Genomic DNA, 22331 nt, shown 5'->3' on the forward strand with positions numbered 1-22331 from the left:
GCAAGGGGGTTACCACTAAAACAGCTCTCTGGTCGGATTCTTGCCCTAGGACGATAGACACGAACACAAATAGTACACTGTTACCTACGCGCAGAGATGTTGCAAAAAATTCCAACCAGCCTATAGACAGCATAACCAGTAATCGATCCTTTTCACAAATAACCAGTACAGGGTGTAGCCTCTCATTGTTGGAGGAACTAAACAGTCTATGTAAGACTAGGTATGCCCCAGCAGGATTGCCCTCCCAGCCAAACAACATTAACCCGTCAACCCCTAACAAGAGTGTGCTGGAACCCTTCTCTATTTTCACAAAAGCCAATATTCAAAGTATAGTACCCGTTCGGGATGCATCTGCCAAAAGGAAGCATGACGGGGACAAATATAATGGGAGTCAATCTAAAATACAAACTTTACAAAATGGGCCCCCAAGTCCAACTTTGTCTCCTACCAATTCCCCCCAAAATCGAGAGGTGGCTAATAAATCAGACGACCTAGCACCCACTTCCCAGATGGGTTTATTGTCTATGATCGAACAACTGATCAAATCTATTATACACCCCCTGATTGACAAAATTAACACCTTGGGGGATAGACTGACAGGGATTGAGGAAACAATTAAACTTAATTTGTTACCTTCTACCAAAGTTACAATATCTAATCATCCCTCGTCAATTGCCCCCTGAACGTGCCTAAACTAACCACACAAAACAAAGCTGCCCAAACCCAAGTAATAGTTTCCTCCTCTTTGCCCCCAAATGTTCCTAAAGCCCCGCTTAAACCCACTATAGTGCACAATATTGTTACCAGAGTAGACCGTAATAGGGTTTCTCGAATTCATCTACCTCCAGAGGCCGCTCCATTTGTGTGCGTCCTCTCAGGAATCCCGCAACTCAAACAGGGAAAATCAAAGAGACAACATGACCTGTTAAATAAGGTCAAGTTTTGGCTATCAAAAAATAGACCCCTGCCCCATGATCTTGACGGAAGGATCATGAGTGTGAGGAGAGTGGGCTGGTTAGGTCCCCTCCCAAAAGACACCACTGGTGACTTGGTACTAATAAGATTTAGGAGTAGACATATTGTTCCATACCTCCAAACTTGGCCACCCAAAGAAGGTGATGGTCCCATATCTACCTGGGACCTTCACGATTTCTACCCAAGCACCTGATATATCCCAGTCCCCAGACCAACGGCTGAGGATAATACCAGGATGGGCAGAGGAGTTTGGGTACCGCAGTGCCGTAGTATCCCCGCGCTTAACAGTTTTGATCTACCGTATAACAATCTTAAGTAGTGCAACCCCTATTAACTCTCTTTTTGATGTATTGTAAGAACAGTTATCAGGATTCCTGTAAAGTATGTTATTACCAAGATAGTCATATTTACGGGGTGAGCAAATGTTTTTAATTTTTTAACTCGCAGATAATTTGTGATTCCATATATATGTTTCTTTTTAATCATGATTGTATCTTTTAACTGTACGCTTTTATGATTTTAAACAAAAATCGAATAAAGCAATCAATCTGAACTGAACTAAACTCAGTGTTCAGGAGAAAGGCTGCTAATCGCAAGGATTTCGGGTCCGGATGGAGCACCCGACCTCTGGACATTGTCAACAGCGATGGAATTGGTCGCAGCCGAACTGGACGGTCCTCTGGCAGTAGCAGGAGTTCCGTGAACCAGTGTTGTCTGGGCCACCACGGGCTATTAGGATCAGCCTGCACGGCTCTTTCTTGATCTTCACCAGTACGCGGGGGAGAAGAGGAATTGGAGGAAAACCGTAGGCAAAGACGCCGGACCATGCCATGGAAAACGCATTCCCCCAAGATCTCTTCTGGGGAAGCCAGCTTGCGAAGCACCGGCATTTCCTGTTCTCTCTTGTGGCGAAGAGGTCCACTATTGGTGTTCCCCACCTTTGAAAGATGCTGTCCAGGGTCCCCTGGTCCAGCTCCCATTCGTGACAGGACGGTTTGAGCCTGCTGAGAGTATCCGCCTTGACGTTTTGATATCCCGGGAGCTGTTCCGCTGACAATGATATTCCTTGTCGAAGAGCCCATTCCCATATCTCCTGGCCCTCCTGAGATAGGAAGAGAGATCTTGTTCCCCCCTGCTTGTTTAAATAGTGCATCGCCGTAGTGTTGTCTGTTCTTACCAACACCGGCGAACTTCGTATTCGCGGTAGGAAGGCTTGCAATGCTAAGCGGATCTCCCTGAGTTCCAGCAGATTTATGTGTAATTGCTGCTCGTGTATCTTCTAACGACAGCTGACCTGAAGATCCTGAAGGAAAGCTCCTCATCCTTCTAGGGACACATCTGTTGTCACCACTAATGGAGCAGCTCTTGAAAGAAACGTCAGACCCTGAGATACATTCTCTTTCTGCGTCCACCATGCCGCTGCTTGCACCATCACTGGTGTCACTTGTATTGTGTTGTTGAAGGATCCTGACGCCTGACGCCACTGAAAATCGATCTGTTCCTGCCATGGGCGCATCCTTAATCTGCAGTGAGGTACAAGAGGAATGCAAGATGACATCATGCCCAGCAATGATTTGTACCTTTGGACTGAAAGAGACTTTCTTTTTACAAAGTCTTGGAAGATGGACACAATCCTCAGTTGCCTTTCTTCGGAGGGAAATGCCTTGTTGCAGTCCTTGTGTAGTATCGCCCACAGAAATGTGATCACCCTTGCTGGTTGGAGGTTTGACTTTCATTCGTTAAGAGTCAAACCCAGTTTGGCAAACAGATCTATGCAGGCCTGTGTTGACGCTCTGGCTTGTGCTTTCGATGGCGCTTTGACTAACCAGTCGCCGAGGTAAGGAAATATTTGAGGTTTTTGCTTCCGTAACACAGCCGCCACTGGGGCCAGGCATTTTGTGAACACCCTTGGCGCTGACTTTAAGCCGAATGGCAGTACCTTGAATTGGTAATGTCTTCCGGCTACTAAGAACCGAAGGTACTGTCTGTGTGCGGGATGGATCGGCACGTGGAAATACGCGTCTTGTAGGTCTAATGTAGTCATATGATCTCCTGGGTTCAATAACGGAAGGATGTCCTGTAGAGACACCATCCTGAAAGATTGCTCTTTGAGATAGGTATTTAAGGATCTGAGATCCAGAATAGGACGCCATTGGAGTTTGTTTTTCTTGACAAGAAAAAACCGGGAGTAAAACCCCTTGCTTTCTTGGGCATTTGGTACCGGCTCTATTGCTCCCTTTCGGTGCATTGTCCGAATCTCCTGCTGGAGTTGATGCAGATGGTTGGCTCTCTGATGCCTCGGTGGCGTACAAGGGGGCGTTTGAAGAAATTCTAGGGTGTGACCGAATTGAACAATTTTGAGGACCTATTGGTCCGTTGTTATTTTCCGCCAATTTTGAAGATGGTGAGCAATCTTTCCACCCAGGGGAGCACATGATCTTTGGAATGTCGACATAGCCGGAAGATGGTGGTTGTCATTGCCGTCTGGTGTTATTCTTCTCCTGACGGCCACCCCTTCCTCTTGGGGCTGATTTAGTATATCCTCCTGATTGAGGCTGATTGTACTGACGGTGGGGCTGCGATGAGGCAGAATAAGAGGAATATCTCCCTTGTTGATATCCTCCTCTATACGAGGACTGCCCTCTACCTCTGGAGCCACGAAAAGGTGTTTTTCTGTACTGCAGTGTTCCCAAAGCCTTTGCAGTATCGGTATCCTTCTTGATACTCTGCAGAGTATCATCAATATGCTTCCCAAATAGATCTTTCCATTGAATGGGAGGTCTAGAATCTTGTTTTGAACTTCCGTCCTAAAAGCCGTTGCCCGTAGCCATCCTTGCCTGCGCAGTACTGCTGCTCCTCCCAAAGATCTAAATGCCGTCGTCTCTATATCCATAGCGCAGTCTATGACTTCAGCCGAAGTCTTTTCCCCTTCCAGGAGAATCCTACTAGCATCCTGCTTCTCCGGTTCTGGCACCTGGTTAATGTATGGAGACAGGTCACACCACATTTGCCTGTCATACCTTCCTAAGATAGCGAGGGCATTAGAGGCTTTAACCAGCAGCGCCGACATTAAGGAAAAACGTTTTCCTGCATTATCCAGTCTTCTGCCCTCTCTGTCTGGAGGTGTCGAGATTGGAACAGACGGGTTTCTGGACTTCTGCTGTGCCGCCTGAGTAATTACAGAATCCGGCTTGGGATGACCCAAAAGACAAGCTGGTGCATCTATAGGTGCCTTATACTTTTTGTCTAGTCTGGCCAGAACCGGTGTCACCGTAGCTGGCGTCTCCATGACCTTCAATCCTTCCTCCCAAATATGACTCATGATAGGCAAGGATCGCACAGATTTGCGATACGAATCCTTGAAGTCGTATAAAAAGCATTCCGCTTTATCCTCAGTCATGGTGAGTGCAAACCTCTTAGTGGCTCTTTCCATTAAATTATGAAAACCACCAATGTTCTCCGGTGGAGAATCTACTGGCTTTGGTGTAGGAGTTGAAGGTGAGGGGAGTCATTCCACTCTGCACTTGGCTCCGCAATCTCTCCATCCTCGTGGTCATCATCCGAGGTATCGTGTTCCGACGTTGGTGGTGGAGACCTAGCAGTTGGCTCCGGCAAAATTTCTCTCCTACGCACTGGCGTCCCTGGGACAGACCGTGGATGCGGAGTAGCCTCTGGATTTTCCGGAGTGGCTGGAGCCGTTGGATATCTTCTTCTATAATCCTCCAACATACCCTGGAGGTCTTTCAACAAAGAGGATGGTACACTTGTCATTTCCTCACGCTGCTGTTGGTGATATTGGTGCTGTTCTTGGGGATGCTCTTGAAAACCCCCATATTCCTCCTCAAAATCGACCTCCTGGTACTTGACCTGTAATTGCGAAGGGCTACTCGCAAAACCATAAGGATCTTCGTCATCCCCTTCCTCCGAATCTTCCTCTTCCAACAGGTGATATGGAACCAATGGAGACACTTTGCTCGGCGATGTAACCTCTGGTGTTATAGGCTTTTTCCAGGGTACCAATCTTTTCTCTGGTGTCTTTTTCCGTCGTCGACGGATCCCCATCGCCATCGTTGACCAAGTTATCGTCGTTGACGCCACCGTCGACGTTGTAGTTACCGTCGATGTTGTCCTCGTCGACGCTCCGGCCGTCGTCGTTGTCCTCGTCGACGCTGCTGTCATCGACGCTGAAGATACAGCAACGCTCGTCGACGCCTTCGTCGCCGATGAAACCATTGACGATATCGCCATCGACGGTGAAATGGTCGACGCTGTCTTATCACCAGCTTTTACTTCTTTTCTCTTCGACGACGTCGATGGTTTTTTCGTCGACGATGACATCTTTTTCGTTGACGGCCCCGTCGACAGCGCTGAAACACTTCCTTTCTCCTCAGAAGGCACAGAGGAAGTTCTCTTGACTCCATGAGGCGATTTTGGAGGTTCTGAGGCGCACTTCTCCTGCTTTACCTCAGAAGCAGAACCCTTCTTCCCCTTAGCTTTACCTGAAGGGGATTTTGAGGGACTGCGCCCAGAAGACCCTGCAGTGGTCTTTTTTGGGGACTTCTCAGGTCTTTCCCCTGAGGAATGTGTCTGAGGAGATCTACTTCTCTTTTGAGATCTCTTAGAAAATACAGGCTCCTCCTCACTCTCACTTGAGAGGATTTCTTTCCTTGCTTTCACCTTCTGAGCCAAATCAGCAGCCTTTCCTCACGATCCCTCAAGGTTTTATTTGAAAAGGTTCAACATACCTACAATCTGCTGCCTTATGGTCTGGATATAGGCAGTATATGCAATCTTTGTGAGGGTCATCTGTATAAAGTTTCTTCTAAGAGAAGGTGGAACAAGCTCTAAAAAATCCTTTTTTCTCCTTCTCAGACATGGTAGATGAATAAGGAATTTCAATAAGAAGAAATTAGAAGATGAGAGACCTCAAATCTCAGTCACAATACTGTAAAAGTAAAGAGTTTGAGCAGAGCTCAAAGGAGACTCCCTAGCACAACGTGCGGTAGAAAATCTGAGGAGCAGAATGTTCTCTCAGGAGTGTTCTAGAGGGTGAGGAGCTCTGATTGGTTCAGGGAAACGTTTGGGCCTCTTTTACATAACAAAGGCTATGGGTTGCAAAAGGGAAATGGGCCTAGGCCTCTTTTCAGTTTGCTTTACTACTAAGCATTGCTTTTTTATATACCGGAGACTCCCGTCTCGACGACAGGTAATGATTCAGGCATGTGAATCTATGGAAGTTCCAATACTGGAGTAAGAGTAAGTGCCTTCTGTGAATACCAAAATGGTAGTAAGTTTAGGATTTTGTCTTAAATTAGTTCTGTGAATCGGGCCCATGGTTGCTACCATGATAGCCGATGGAAATGTTTAATTACTGCTTTATGTATATTACCGTGGGACTCCCACTTCGACAATGGGGGAATGATTCAAACATGTGAATCTATGAAAGATATTAAGTCTGGGCGTATGACTATGCCACGCTCGTGGTGCGTGCCTAGTTTGCGCTACTACACGCTACGCAAATTGCACGTAGCACTGTGCAAACACAGGTTGCATAGCGGGCATTTTTTGCTTGTTCGCAGTCCTCAACGTCAAGTTGGCGACTGCAAGCGAGCAAAATCAACATCCCGGTTAGACTTTTTCCTCGTTCGCGATCAGCAACATCAAGTTGCCGATCGCAAGCATGGAAAATATACCTCCCGGCGAGATTCTCAACGCAGGGAGGGTGGGTACGTACGCTTGCAACCGCTTGAGAAGAGAAATTACCAGTCCGCCTTGAGAAAGCTGCCCCTCGAGTACAAATCTACTAGAGCGGCAGAAAACGACTGCTTGCACTGTGCAAGATGCCATTTGTAATGATTGCACAGTGCGGACAAGCATCCTGTAATGTGCAATCAGTGCAAACAGCATTTTTCCTACCGCACTAACCAGTTCGCATAGTGCAAAGTGCACTTCGCGTAGCTAAGCATAGCACTACTACGCAAACTACGCCCAGGGTTAAAAGATACCCCACTACTGGATAAACTTGCAATGACAATATCATTAATGCTTATCATTGATAGCAGAATCCTGTGCACTCTATTCTCGCTTTGTGAATCATTGCTTTATTGGGAAAAATCTCACTCCCGTTCCCCTTCCTTACAGTATTTAATTCGGCTTTGTGTTTACTCACTCGCAGAGGTAAGAAACATGTTCTGTGGATTGGGACTAAATGTGTTCAGAATCTGTAGGCTAACACTCACACATCCTAAAAGAGACATTGTCAGAATATTGGCCACATGGCTCTAATATCCTTTTTTTCTTTAATGCTTTACTTTACCAAACATATTCTTGAATATGATAATCATCACCTGGTTTCTCACAAGTGACAATTTTCAGGAAAACTGGCTTCCTTATTGATGGAAAAAATAAAAGCAATTCAGTCAATATCGTTTGTCCATAGGCTGTACAAATGTATTTTATTTCAAAGTTCTTTAACTAACAAAGATTATTATATATATTGTTAAAGTGTTGAGGGATCTCCCACATAGTTGGGCTATTCAATGTTTATGACTAACAGTAAGTATGCCATAATGGAAAATTGTACAGGAATGTCTGGGGAGATGTTTTACCTCTTGCTATTCTGTCAAAAGTTTCAGAAGAGGAATTACAAAGAAGAGAGATAGCTATATAATGACTATTATTTCTTTCAAGCATCCTGCTTCCTCTCTGTGATGAGGGGTAGTTACGTTTGACTACGTCTTGGGTTTGAGATGGCAATGTTCGCTGATGCTTTGCTAAGGATTACCCTGGACAAAAGATACTGCACTCACCTGATAAAAGCTGCAATGTTGGTATGATGAGACAGACGGAGTAACACAGGGAGTCAATGGTTCCATGTGAGGAGGAGGTGAGCAGCACTGAAGCACAGCTAGGAAAGAACAACACAAATATTAGCAAATTAAGGGGAGTTTTCAAAGTTTGGTGAGCTGCACTCCATTCTGCCAGGAGTGGACTACTTCCTAAAAAGACTACAGTTTGCCATATTTACGGATATCTGCCCTCACTGAAGTTTGCTGTGTGGGCATTATGAACAGTACCCAGCATAGCAAGGTGTTCTGTTCTTCAAAAGAAAACTCCATAAGTGGGAGTTGGTTTTTGAAAAAAATAAATGCTCCTAACATGCTATAAGCTCTCTCCCAACATGTGTTTTTCCTAAACAGGAAAAAAAGTACGTCTGACTTTCCACCCTCAATAGGGTAGACGGTATGAAGTATACGACCAATGGCCCATGTCAGTTGAGCCATCAGTCAAAGGTTTCCACTACCGGAGACAGCGAAGTCTCCATCATCGGAAACGGGGCAGTTCTCCCAACTTTAAACAGTGCAGAAAACCAGGGGTTTAGAATACTTCAGAAAATGCGGTCACTTTGTGGTGTACTAGCCTGTCTACCAAACTCTAAAATGGTTCCTTCGACTGCACAGCATAACCGTTAAAGCAAAAAAGATACTGCAGTCATCTGCAGGTTTCTGTTGCACTTTATGGAAGGTTTGTTCTATCTGAAATACGAGGGGTGTGAATTCTAATAGCATTAGTCCTAAGGTCCATTTCTCTTACCTGGCAAATATAACCCTTTGCACATGCCCCTATTCTTTTTGGAAGTTTATGGTATCTTCCAATGTCTAAAGTATACTTATATAGTAACAATGCTAATGTTTTATTCCTTCAAGTGTTTTAATAACTTCAAAACAAGAACTCTGCATTCTTACAACATTTGCTGTCTCACTTAAACAAAATGGTCATAGTTCCTAGTATCTCTTATGTATGTAGTTCATTCCATGCCTGTATTTATTTTACTAGTAGTTGCTAAACATGTGTTTCTACCCTAGAAGTTGTGTTCTTTTCATTATCGTTTCACACAGGCCTCTGGGGATTGTAGGTGTGCATGATTCAGATTCATGCACACCTACAATCCTCAAATCTCGAATCAGTTATTACCTATACTGGCTCCAGTAAGCCCATGCCTATTGCACTTTTTCTGTTCCATGGACAGTTCCATTCACTTTGGCCTTTTTAAGGCCAGGGTACCTCCCAGCCCACTGGTACCTTCAGATGAATCTTATTCACTTTAGATCCATCTGCCATCTCCATATGTTAGAATTTAAATGCTGCAATAAGTCCCCTATATAGGTGATGCCTACATACCTGTGGGATAGTAGGCTGGCGAGTACTGTGCTGCAGATGACGTGTAACTACTATACTTCTGTGAGGAACTGGTCATGGTTTGTGGTCCTTGTTGGACATGGACAGAAGTTGCTGTTGGTTGCAATGTGTATGTCACCTCAGTTGGAAATCTCTGCAGAACAGGAAATGGGATGCTTTTGTCGGAGTAGCTTGGCACTTCCATCCCGAGTGAGCTCTGCCAGGTGCGGGGTGGGATAGGGGTGCGGTCCAGGCCTTTCAGTGGAAAAGAGCCGTGGTTGTGCGATGAAGGTGACATGTAGGAATACGGTGCAAGATTCTCTCGGCGAAAAGAGCGATGAAGCTGGCCGATGGTTACTTGTCCTGCACAAGAAGAAAAAACAGTGAAGGACATTAGGTACACCTTCGGCCCAATGATGATAACTCATATCAAATATGGCAAATGTACAGTCCTAATGTTTCTCCAAGCTTGACGTTTAAGTTATCCTTTGCGGTGTGGTGTATCATGCAAGCGGGGTGGTCAAAAGAAAAATCATATTTATTTTTAATGCTAGCTCTCCACTCTTGTTATCTTTATTAAGTTCATTAACACTGAATGTCTCTACATGTGCAAACATCAGGAAACACTTCAAGGAGCAACACATTGCAGACAAATTATTTTACATATTTTAACATTGCTTATTTTAAAGAAATAAGATCATTTATTTTCCTTTACCAGAAATAAAACCTTTACATTTTTCTGTGACTAGGAAAACACATAACGTGCCTCCTTACGCAGCACCTTCTTAAGAGAGAAATTTGACACTGTAGACTGCTACAATGTTACAGAATACACCGCAGACAGTTGGTCACAGATCATTATCACAAGCCATAGGAATTTAAGTTTTATAAATATTTCATTATCCACTTTTTTGTCCTTATCTATGAAGGAGGACTAGGCGACTAAGGTTTTCTTCTCCATCATGGGAACCTCATTATCATTCATAAGAAGTGAACCTATTAAAACCCATATCCCCAATGAACCTGGTGGTTAAATCAGAAGTATACTAATTCAGCCACTCATACTATTAAACCTGAGCCCATGCGAGACCGAGCCGATTTAAGGGCCTTTTATTTTAGAGGAGAATCAAGAGAGAAGACCCAGGTAAAATAGGGCTAGTCTCTGTACAGTAATGAGATTAAACAAGCATTGGAAATGCAATAGGTCTCGCATTAGGAAAGTTTGAGTTATTTGTCTTGTAAATGACAATTTTTTTTATTTGTGTGGTTTTGAAAATAGCTAAATTAATAGCTTTGTCATTTACAATGCCAATAGGTATAACTTTCGCAAATGTGACACTGATAGCATTTGTAATGCAATACGTGTTGTATTTACGTGACTTACATATATTGATATTACAAATTAATTAATACTTAAATAAAAGTATTGTCATTTCTAATGGCAATAGCTTAAACTTTTGTAAATAACTTTTGTTAAGATTATGTTCAGTGTATTTTATTGTGACGAAAATCCAAGAACAGAAGTGAAATATTAACATCTGTTTGTTACATTTGTAATAAAGCTTGAAACATTGAGAGAACATATTTGAACCAGTTGTTGTTGAATGGTTGCACAGATTGATGCTGTGGTGGTGCTGAGTGATGTTGTGATGGTGAACGAGTGATGCTGTGGCGTTCAGTGATGCTGTGGTAGCGCATAGTGATTTTGTGGTGCCCCTGAGTGATGCTGTGGTGGTGCTGAGTGATGCTGTATGCTATGCTATGTTTTGTTTTGCTTTCCTATGTTTTGTTTTGTTATGCTATACTATGTTTTGCTATCCTATGCTTTTGATTTGTTATGCTATGCTATGCTGTGTTTTGCTATATTATGTTATGTTTTGTTATGCTATGCTATGTTTTGCCATTCTATGCTTTGCTATGCTATGCTATGCTTTGTTGTGTTTGGTATGCTATGCTTTGCTATGCTATTATATGTTTTGCTTTGCTATGTTTTGTTGTGTTTTGTTAAGCTATGCTATGTTTTGTTGTATTTCTATGTTTTGTTATGTTGTGTTGTGTTTTGTTATGCTATGTATTGTTATGCTATGCTATGTTTTGTTATGCTTTGCTATGTTTTGTTATGCTATGCTATGTTAAGTTTTGCTATCCTATGCTTTGATTTGGTATGCTACGCTATGTTTTGTTGTGTTTTGTTATGCCATGCTATTTTTTGTTGTGTTTTGATATGCTATGTTTTATTAAGTTATGATATGTTTTGTTATGTTATTCTATGTTTTGTTATGTTATGCTATGTTTTGTTATGTTATGCTATGTTTTGCTATGTTATGTTATGCTATGTTTTGTTGTGTTTTGTTATGCTATGCTTTGTTGTGTTTTACTATGCTATGTTTTGTTTTGTTATGCTATGTTTTGTTTTGCTCTCCTATGCTTTGTTTTGTTATCCTATGCTTTGTTTTGTTATACTATGTTTTGCTGTGTTTTGTTATACTATGTTTTGATGTGAGGGTGAGGGGGTGTGAAAACCAGCGGCTCATTTACTTTCTAATTAAGCACCCTCAAATAGAGAATCTCACAGGATTGCTGGTGAACATCAAGTAAATTGATTGTCCCATTAATAAAATATATATGTGCAAGCCTTCTTTCTACAAGTACCAGTAAATGCTTGAATAGAGATGCATTAAATGTAATATTTAATGTTGCATCGAAGTGCCATTTAACATCCATTAAAAGAACCAGTCCACTTAACCAGTGCAGAGCGCTGCTTGAAGCGTGTGGTTTAATGGGAAACTGGTGCGCATTTAGCATCGGGTAAAAAAGTGCCAGTGAGTCTACCGCGTAACAGCGTGATCAAGCAAAAATGCTGGTGCGCATTTAGCGTGTGTCTCCAGACAATTATTTAAATAAAAGTACACTGGGAGGGGGGAGGAGAAACGAGAGACATGGCCTGGCGGCCGTGAAAGTGAAAGTACGGCCTGCCGGCCGTGAATAATTAGGGGAGGAGAAATGCCTGAGGGCAGAGCGCACGCTGGGGGAAGCAGATGGCTTTGATGCGTGCACGCGCTTTTCACGGGCACTGCATCAAATTGCCACTTTGGTTAAACTCTGGATAAGCCCCTATAACTCTCACCAGCTCGAATGCACAAGCGCATCGGCAGGCGAGACCTAAAAAATAAATGACAGGAACTCTATTGAGGGGAAACAGCAGTAGCTACAACATTTCTTTCTAGCAGGTACAGTTATAGTGTTTTTGAGACAGAGTATGATTGTTCTTCATTTATAAGAGTTGATAAAGAACACACTTTTCACCCAGCTACAGTCAGATTGCTTAGATGTTGACCAGCCTGCGGCTCTATAAGAAGCACTGTTAAAAATACCAAAGAAGTAACGATGCCAATTGAGGGGGGATTTTAGTATCTGTTACATAAACCGAAAGAATAAAGTTAAAAAATATATATATACCAAAGAAGAGATAAGGTAGGGGGCGTGGCTAGGATGGTGCGCAAATAGGACGTGTTGTGCGCTGCTCCACCTGCCGTCACAACAGTGGCGTCACTAGGGTTGTCGTCACCCAGTGCAGGTAACTCATGGTGTCACCCCCTCACGACTTACCCCATGGACCTCCTCTGTGACACAGTCAAGGCCTCCTCGTCTGGCACGCCTTCCTGGTGGTCATCCTTGCTCCTGCAGACCTTCTGTTCGTCCACGTCCTTGGTCCGGGTGTCCCTTCTGGATCCGCTGGCTTCTGGTTGTGCTGGTTGTTCTCCGACCACTTTCTCCTCTGTAGCGTCCGTTATTGCGTCCTCCTTGCTGTTGTCCTCCTCTGCTCTCCTGCTTTCACCTCCTTGCATCCACTCCGCAGTTCCGGGTCATCGGAATATAAAGTCCCTCCTCCCTCTTGCACCGGAAGTGTTACACCGGCAACAGAGAAAGAGACCAGGTAGCAGGACTCCTTGGTGCCCCAGGGGCTCTCGCCACAAGCCCCCAAGGCCACAAGCTGTGCAGCCGAGATCTCTCTCAGACAACCTCTGATCTCGTTCATGGTAATGAGTATAACCAGCTTGGGGGACTCAGGCAGCTGAAACTATAGCGAACTGACAAGATTTCTCCCTAGCAACATCACCTGGTGAAGGACAAACTTGTCAGTTTTCGGAAAAAAGCAATCAATGCAAGAAAAATGAAAATAATCTAACAAAAGGTGTATTTGTAAAGTGCAAGTTTACACTTTCAGCCTTCTTGGCGTTGAATAACAGTTGCTTCTTGTTACTCAACTCAGTGATTCCTATTTTAACTTTAGGAAGTCAGGGAGACACGTGCAGAGACTGGGCCAAGAGACCACCGGAGCGCAAGAGAGGAAGTCGACATTGGAGCGATCCAGAAGATAATACTGAAAGGACTGGAAGACCCATTTAATGGCAGAGGCAAGGCTGCAAAGTTTGGCCAGCAGCCAACACAGCGTAACCAGATTGGTGTCACCCCATGTGCTGGTGTCACACGGTGCGGTCTGCACCCCCCTAGTGACGCCACTGCTTGAGATCTAAAAGCAGAAAAATCAACTGAGAACTTCACATACATTGCCATGAAATGGTTAACTGACTCCCATAGGGAACAACTGATGGCCCCACTTCGCCCCACTGAAATTACTGCAGCGTTAAAAGAAAAGCAAAGTAATAAAGCGCCAGGATCGGACGGTCTGACAGTGGCTTATTACAAGGCGTTCCCAGATCGTTTGGTTCCCCACCTGGTCAATCTCTTTGAGGAAATGACTAGAGATGGAACAATGCACCCATAAATGTGTGAAGCTATCTTGCTTACATTATTGAAGCCTGACAAGGAACACAAACAGAGTTCGTCATAGAGACCACTGTCGCTTCTTAGTACTGATACGAAAATCTTCGCAAAACTTTTGGCAAATAGGCTTTCCCCACTGCTTCCGGGATTGGTGGGCCCAGAGCAATCTGGATTTGTCCATGGTCGCTACCTAACAAGTAACTTGCACACTTTATTCTGCACTATTAACTGAACAGATCCTGATGTCCATGTAGAGGCCGTCTTCCTGGACGCTGAAAAGGCATTTGATTCAGTTGAGTCGAGCTTTCTATCTGCGGTGCTGCAGTGGGACCCAGAGATGTATTCATAAAATTGGTGGAAGAGGTGTGGCACCGCGGCCAGGGAGGGAAGAGGTGTGGCGACGCGGCCAGGGCGACTGACTCCAGAATCTGGGGATCACGATTCGATCCGCGGTGGCGGCGGCAGATTAGCCCAGCACCATGTGACTCTGGGCAATAGCTTGCTTAATCTTCCCGACGGCCCCCAGCGCCTAGAGACCCTCACGGCTGATTGTTCGCGCTTTACAAATGTGGATTATTATTATTACACAAACCCAGTAACGAGACTGCGAGTGAACGCCATTCTATCTGCCCCAATAGCAATTACAAGGGGGACCAGACAAGGTTGACCACTGTGCCCATTACTATACGCACTGGTGACTTAACCTTTGGCATGTACAATGCGGGAATACCATGCACATAGTAGCATTTGATTCCCTAAATACAATTTAATAATATCAGCGTATGCAGACGTCACCTTATTGTATGTAAGAAATCCTGACCAAAGCATAACTCCAATGCTACAAGAAGTAGAGAGATTTGGCAGCCACTCTGGACTATGCATCAATTGGAATAAATCACTTATATTCCTACTAACCACTGCCACTACTTAGGTGCAGATGACTACATCCTAACGTGGACCATATAACCAGTGCAATACCTTGGGGTCCAGGTACACACAGATACAGGGGTGTTAATCTGTGAAAATTATGGCAGGGCAGTGCAAAGTCTCTTGGACATCATAGAGCAGTGGATTTAGCTACCACTATCATTGTTGGGGCGCATTGCACTCACGAAAATTATAGTGTTGCAGCGTTTTCTATTTTTCTTTCTTAACATACCAATCCTACTACCAAAGTCGCTATTACGCACCCTCCATACTTTAATAATCAGGTTGGCCTGGGCAGGCAAGCAACCCAGGGTGCAGTGGGCAACACTTGTACGACCTTACTCTGCAGGTGGACCTAACGCCCCAAATCTTGACATATACTTCAGTGCTGCACTCCTAATCCAAGAGTATTCCTGGCTACAAGGCCCACCCAATTTGACACACTTGTATCTAGAAAGAGAAGAAGTGAGCCCAGTTATTCTTCCACAATACTTGTTCTCCAAACCGCAGAGGCGATACCATATTGTTGACCCTGTGGGGATTACCAGATGTCAATTGCGTAAGACTGCATATATGCAAAAAATTGTGTATCTTTACTCCCCAAAACTACCAGTAGAATAGTATGGCTGGTTCTCCTTGAGAGAAGATAAGGCAGTAGTACAGACACTTAACACACTAAACATAAACAACAAGGGGGACTGTTCATAAACGGAGAGGTCCGGTCTTGGGAACAGACTCAAACAGGGGCACCTGAGCCACTGCCACTTACTAGATATAATTACTACAGAGTCAGACAGACTCTGCGCGCCAAGCTGGAAGAAAATATGACAGAGCATCAGGAGTTTGCGGTATTGTCATACCTATTAAAGACCCAGAACCAGCTGTAGTGTAGTGCCTATATTCCCAATAGACTCTGCACGTTGGAATAATATACCCTATAGATATGACATAGGACTGAGGTCAGTAGGTCTCTATCGAGTACACTAAACTTAATTGTGAGTGCCAGCTAGCTCAGAGGTCACTAGAAACTTTCTCGAATACACAAGAAGGGATTCATTTCTGACAACCGCATAAACATGACAACTTTGTTTCCCAAGAATAAAACGTATCTTCAGAGTTGTGGAAACAATAGATAACTATTTTACTCAGTCAATCGTGCATGCTTCGTTTCTACAGAGTTGCAGAGAAAATAGAGAGACGGGCGTAGCAATAAAAGGGGTTTATTGCACAGTCTTTTTTCTCATGCAAGAGAGGTGAACTGCTACAATCGTTAGCCAGAATGCAAAGTATAATGCGTACAGTGTAAACAGTATTATAAAATAATACTGTAATAGCAGTATCCCGACCGACCTGCGCCTGACCCAAGACCACCTCTCCTTCAGGAAGAAGCTGAAGACCTGGCTGTTCGAGCAGTAGCGGCACCCCCCCCCCCCCCCCAGCGCCTTGAGACCCTACGGGTATGTAGCGCGCTTTACAAGTGTCATTGATTGATTGATTGAATTGTCTGGTGCTATGCCATATACAAATACATACATAAATAACACAGGCTAAAATACTCAACTGGTGCTTCTAAAATACACCTACCCCGATGTACCTAACCTAGGTCTAGTACGAGGGAAGAAATAAGTGAGGTCTTTAGCATAGGTTCAGTTTGCCAAGATTGCCAAAGGTTTCTCTAGGTTCTAATCAGCTCCATACCTTAGAATGAGAGAGGTTGGTATCTCTTTCACTGACTCGATTTCCCAACACCCCGCAAGGAGAGTCAGAAACACTGGAGCGGGATTTCTCAGCAGAGGAGGACAGCTTCTTACCAGTGCGTCAGCTGGAGAGTTGGCTTCCTTCGGCACTTGCACTTGATGTAGCGAGCTGCTTCGTGGAAGTAGGTAGTCGAACTGCACCGAACCACACCGTGCTTTGCCATAGCAAGTGAAGGTATATTTATACCTTGAAGGTGTTTTAGGAATGCCAGCTTTGACGTAAAGTCGGGCATATGAACGTCATGGATGAACTCCTAAGGAATAGTTGTTCATGCATAATAATGACTTTCTTATAGAAATCAATATTCAAGCATGGGGATGTCCCTAATGGCTTAAGAGTCTGGTTTTCCAAGAAATCGTTGTGACGTAGATGAACGGATGTGAGTAACCATGCCTGTATTTGGGCTGCATGGGCTATGCCTAAATAAGGACTGGGTTTCTATGCCTATATAAGGGCAACGTGAATTGTACCTATATAAGGGCATGAAGCAGGTAAATGCATATGGAATCTAAATCGCCAGACAACACCCACTCCACTTTCTTATGTACGACTTCTACTAAATACTAAGTCCTAAACATGTTGAAACATTCTAAAATATATCTACACAACAACTGTTTAAAACCCACCCAAAATACATAAAAATGCATTGGTACTGGTTGTACACAAAAGAGCATTGGTGTTGTACGCATTTAAAGCAATGTTTCATTCTAAGCATATAGTTGACAATTGAATATACATATATGAAATGGCACGTAAATACAGAAGAAAAAGGTGCCGACAAGATTTCATGTCAGATTATATAAAACTGTTGTATGGGGTCAAGGTCAAATATTGTCTCTGGAAGTTTTTCAAAGAATTCTGGTTCTCTATGAATAGTTCTACTCTAAGCAGATTACTTGTGCCAATAAGGAAAAAATACAAATTTGGAAGAAAAATGTAATCATAGAAAAAGAGAGTCCCAAAGTTAGAACTTTGTTTTGAAAAACTGAAGGTCGAATTCAAAGTCTCTCAGAACACTGTGTCCCAAATTTAAAAGACAGTGTTAGGGCTTGGAGAAAACATCAAATCTTTTAAGTCTGGAAAAAACTTGTCTACCATTGTAGGTGAAAGTTGGATTACCTCGTTTAGAAGATAAACCGCACATAGATGTGAAACATCGCCGTCAGCATTGGTCACATTAGCAATGTTCGTAATCGATGGTACCTGGGCGCCTGTTTCCTCTCGTACCTCAGCAGTTGCAATTTACATCGGTGAGATCTCAATGAATGCCGTCATCAGAATTGGTAGCCGCTGGGGACAACACAGTGCATTGGCCGTTACTGGTTCAAGCAAAGTATCAACATCCGTTGGCATGACTGATGGGAGTCTAACACAAATTCTTCTCCGCATAGCAGGCATCGTAGAACAGGTAAGATGCAATCTTGCCAAATTGGTCTGAATAATAGAAACCATGTGGTATTTAATTCTCGTAGACATGTACTCCCAAAATTTGGACAATGCGCTCACGAAACTTTATCACCACTAGAGTTGTCCCCATGGAGAGCTGGGTGTCGCTGGTGAATTGGGTTGCCATATCGCAGCAGTAGGAGCAAAAATAGTATCCCTGCAGCGAGTTCCAAAATGAGAGGCAGTGCGCTAAACACAGAGTTCACGAAGTTTGGAAATATTCCTAGGACTGCTTGAAAAGGTGCTAACAGTCCAGAAAATACGGTCTTAAATAGATGTACAATACCGCTCGTATCAGACATGTTTAAGATACGACTTAACATTTCTGAGAAATGTATAGGGCAGTTTGTTGTTAAGAGGGCATGTATCTCGGCCGAAGTCCAGATCATAGGTCTCTTTGGCCGAGGTCAGTGGCACAGTTTTTTGCAAAAGAATGGCTTTCATTCTGCTTAAAGTATCAATTCGTATGGAAGAGATGTTCAGTGAAGGCCATAAAGGCAACTCCTTGTCTGTCTTGGTTTTAGGAAACAATACTTGCATACAGCAATTGACCCTGGCTGACACCGTTACTAGATATGGTATGCCTGGCAACATGCCACAACAGCCGTGATCATTCAACATGAGGAAACTCCCATTTGAGAGCTGGCCAAAAATTGGATCAATCACTGCAGCTGGTGAACCTTGCAGGTGGCAGGATAAATTGTTAGAGGAACCATCACAGGTCCCCTGTAAGTTTATACCCTGACAAAGTAGAGAACCGCTCAGTGCCTTTTTACAGTTTTTCCCACTAAGAAACACTTCACGTCCCCCACTCCAACATCTATGTGTGTATGGTAATTCCCAGGATGTCTTGATGTATTCTTTACCCAACCTTTCATATGAGCCTGCTGGTATATGTTTTAGGCAATACTGAAAATGGAAAATTGTAACAGGATTGTTCCATGTATTATCCATTCAATAGACCTTTTTTCTGCTACTTTCCAGTTTTTCAATGCTCAGCACCGTATAGTCTGCTTCCCTATGAGCCAATTTGATCTGTTTATCAGTGAGATTGAACTCTGAAAACAGTGACATAGTATTGATTGAACGCTAAGGCACATAGTTTGAACAAAGGTTTTGCAACGTCCAGCCTAATAGCATGATAGAACGTAGTTGCGACTGACCATGTTGCAACATGACCAAGTCCTGTTCCATGATGTCTATGGCAGAAGACACTATGCTGTCCAATGAATATATCCTGGACAACAGAGTCGTTAACCCATTGTCAACCACAGAGAGAGTTTTCTCTAAATTAATACGATCAATTTCTCGTATTCTTTCTGCAGTCTCTGCTTGAGTAATCTTCCATGCTTCATTATAAGCAGCATAGATACCGGCAGATCAACCATTTTTTCCAATCTGTTCTGTTGTGATGCAAAATAGTATGTACGTCGACCTCCCCCTCTGAAGTGTTATCACTAACAGGTGTAGGAATGGACGGGTTGTTCATGTCTTTTATCTTGGCTAACCCAAGACAAGACCTTTGTTGGACAGTGTAATTCAAAAACATAATTTGCTCAGGGATGATACAGGCTCTAAACATAGCTTCTATACCCTGGACCTGCCAATCTTTTGTGCCCCAGACAGTTTTCGTCTCAATATTGTCTTTCCAAAAGTCGAAACCTAGTTTAGACATATGAGCATAAAAGGCAGCAGAATACATCTGTTTGGTATTTGTCAACATACTTTTCAGTCCTGTTTTGTTAACATTTCTAAAGTAAAATGATTCTGGATTGGACATATTGAACCCTGAAAAGTACAGAAATTTTCTTGCAAATGTTTTTGAGCTACCCTTTGGTGGCGTAGGACAATGTTCCCATTGGTTATACATTAATACATTTCTAGGATTTACAGATTTGTGCAAGAAATGATGACCATAATGATTATAACAATACATTTGTTCATAGTCTGATGAACCTTCTAAATATTCATGATTTGTGAATTACTGCAGACATTTCTAGGTCTGACATCATATTATCACCAGTCTCGAAGTCCCAATCACCAGAAAAGGTACTTGATGAAACAAAGCCAATTAATGAAATCTTGAATAAGTGTGGAATCTTCAACAGCTCCGATGGGCCAAACATGTCATAGTCAGTTCTGTCCCAAGCTATACCCCCAGGTATAGGAAAGGCTATGATGTTCACTGATGACAAGTCTTTTTGTTCACGATGGGATGATTTGTGTGGCTTAAGGAGTAAGTTGATGTTCTTACTTGCTGTGTCCATTTTGACATGTCTTCCATTTATCAGCATTCCCAAAGTTATTACCAGAGTCAACCAAAGTAGAAGAAAAAGCACACCCAAAACAAAGTTCAATCCATGGTGAAACCAGATAAGTCTTTTGCAGGTGATGAAAAAGATCTGTTGCTTGTTCTTTCAAAGCTCTTTTTTCAGGCGTCGTTTCAGGCTCGCTGGAATCCTCGGAAAACGTATCAAAGTTAATGAAATAGCCAGAGGCAGTTCTGTCAATAGTTGGGATTGCATGAGGATTCTTGAAATAGCTGGAACCACGTGATCACGTACACATGCCTTTCTTGACGAACTGTTATTTGGGTCTCAAGAGGTACAAGTTCTATAGCTTTGTTGCTTAGTCCTTCATTTTGCACTGCAGATTCTTCAAAGGTGATGAGTCTCTCAGTTTGAACCACTTAGATAGTAGCTAGAGGAGGGCGTCTGCTACATTGGCGGAATCCACTTGGCCTACTGCTTATTATCGGCAACATGATGTGGTTTGACCAGGTCGATAGACACAAACCGGTTCTACTTTTTACCAGCACGGGGCGGCAGTAATACTGTTCTTCATCCGTGGATTGCTAGGACAGATAGTGGGTGTCAGTAAGAAGGCCCAAATACTTTCTTGTCCGCGATCTTTTCTCTGTCTAGATCCCCAAGCTTAGGAATCCAGACAGGCCTTGCTGGGACAGTTGGTTTTTCCTCAGTGGTGGTGGTTTTCAGGATCACATTACTTTGTTTCGTTATTATTTCTTTTAAGTCCTGTAAGACAGACAAACGATCTTTGATATAAAAAATGTTCTGGTCCACTACTGATGTCTGGCAATCAAGGTCCGAGACCAGCATTCTAGTTCCAAAAAGGACTTCATATGGAGTGATACCCCCTAGAGAACTTCTTGGCAAGTTGTTAAGACTACGTTGGACACTTTTTAGATGTTTGACCCACCCGTCACCCAAACCTAATACTCAAGCTTTTATAGATTGCTTTATGTCCCGTTTTTTTCTCTCCACAACCGAATTTCCCTCAGGATGGAATGGACTGCAGTACCACAATGCAACACCCAATTTGGCCATGGCATCCTTGTAAGCTCGAGAGCTAAACGCAGGACCCTGGTCAGAATGTGGCATGCCGACTGCGTATGTGCCGATAAAGACTCGCAATCTTTTATAACAATTTGAGCGTCAGCCGAGCGCTGAGGTCAGATCCAAATGAATCTTGAACACAAATCCACTGCAACCATGATATATTTATATTTACCATCTTTCTGTAAGGGACCGCAGGGGTCCACGTAAACACCAGCTAACGGTTTATCTGAAATTACCTGGGGCGTCTGGGCAGGACGTTTCACAGTAGACACTTTCATCTTTGGCATATTTCACATTCCAAAACATAGTTTCTGGTTTGTTTCCTCATGGCGGCCACCAGTATCTTTGTTTTAATAATGACACTGTGGCGGAAACACCTGCATGAGCAGAGGCTAGGATTAGTCCTAATCTATGTTCCATGTTTGGAATTACACTATCCCCCACTCCAGGGATTCAAGCAAACGGAACATTGTTCGCATCAGTTATATATGAGTATTTGAGTGGAAACCCTTTCGGTAAAGTTTTACCACTGTCTTTGCTTGAAGCATTGACTGCTAGCATTATTTCGCCGTCTATTTTCGTTTTTGAACGAGTGATTGCCGCTATGGAAGCCGTTTGCACAGCTGCCTTCGCTGCTTCATCAGCCAATGAATTCCCTTCAACGTAAACGCCATCATGTTGATGACTCAGCGAATGTATCACATGAGTGTTTTGTAGTCCTTGTCGTAACTGAACTACTTGTTCCTAAAGCATTTAATGCTTGATTGTGCCACCTTTTGAATCTTTGTAACCGTTTTGAATCCAGTTGTGCAAGTATTCATTGTAAGATTGAACACAATAATACGAATTGCATACTATGAGTGTGGGGAATTCGCGGTCTGTATTCTCAAGTGCCATCTT

At 43.3% G+C, this 22331-nt stretch overlaps 1 protein-coding gene across 1 annotated transcript in view; it reads right to left on the minus strand.

Moving 5' to 3' along the window:
* Positions 1 to 22331, minus strand: part of HSF5 (heat shock transcription factor 5) — a 1034495-nt gene that overhangs the window by 733267 nt on the left and 278897 nt on the right. The window contains exons 2-3 of the mRNA XM_086958490.1: positions 9157 to 9516; positions 7785 to 7882 (exon numbers count right to left, since the gene is read on the minus strand). Of these exons, the coding sequence (XP_086814616.1) occupies positions 7785 to 7882; positions 9157 to 9516 (458 nt within the window). The remainder of the gene's footprint in view (positions 1 to 7784; positions 7883 to 9156; positions 9517 to 22331) is intronic.

The sequence above is a fragment of the Lissotriton vulgaris genome, chromosome 2_1 (genome assembly GCF_964263255.1).
Source record: "Lissotriton vulgaris chromosome 2_1, aLisVul1.2, whole genome shotgun sequence".
Classification (NCBI taxonomy): domain Eukaryota; kingdom Metazoa; phylum Chordata; class Amphibia; order Caudata; family Salamandridae; genus Lissotriton; species Lissotriton vulgaris.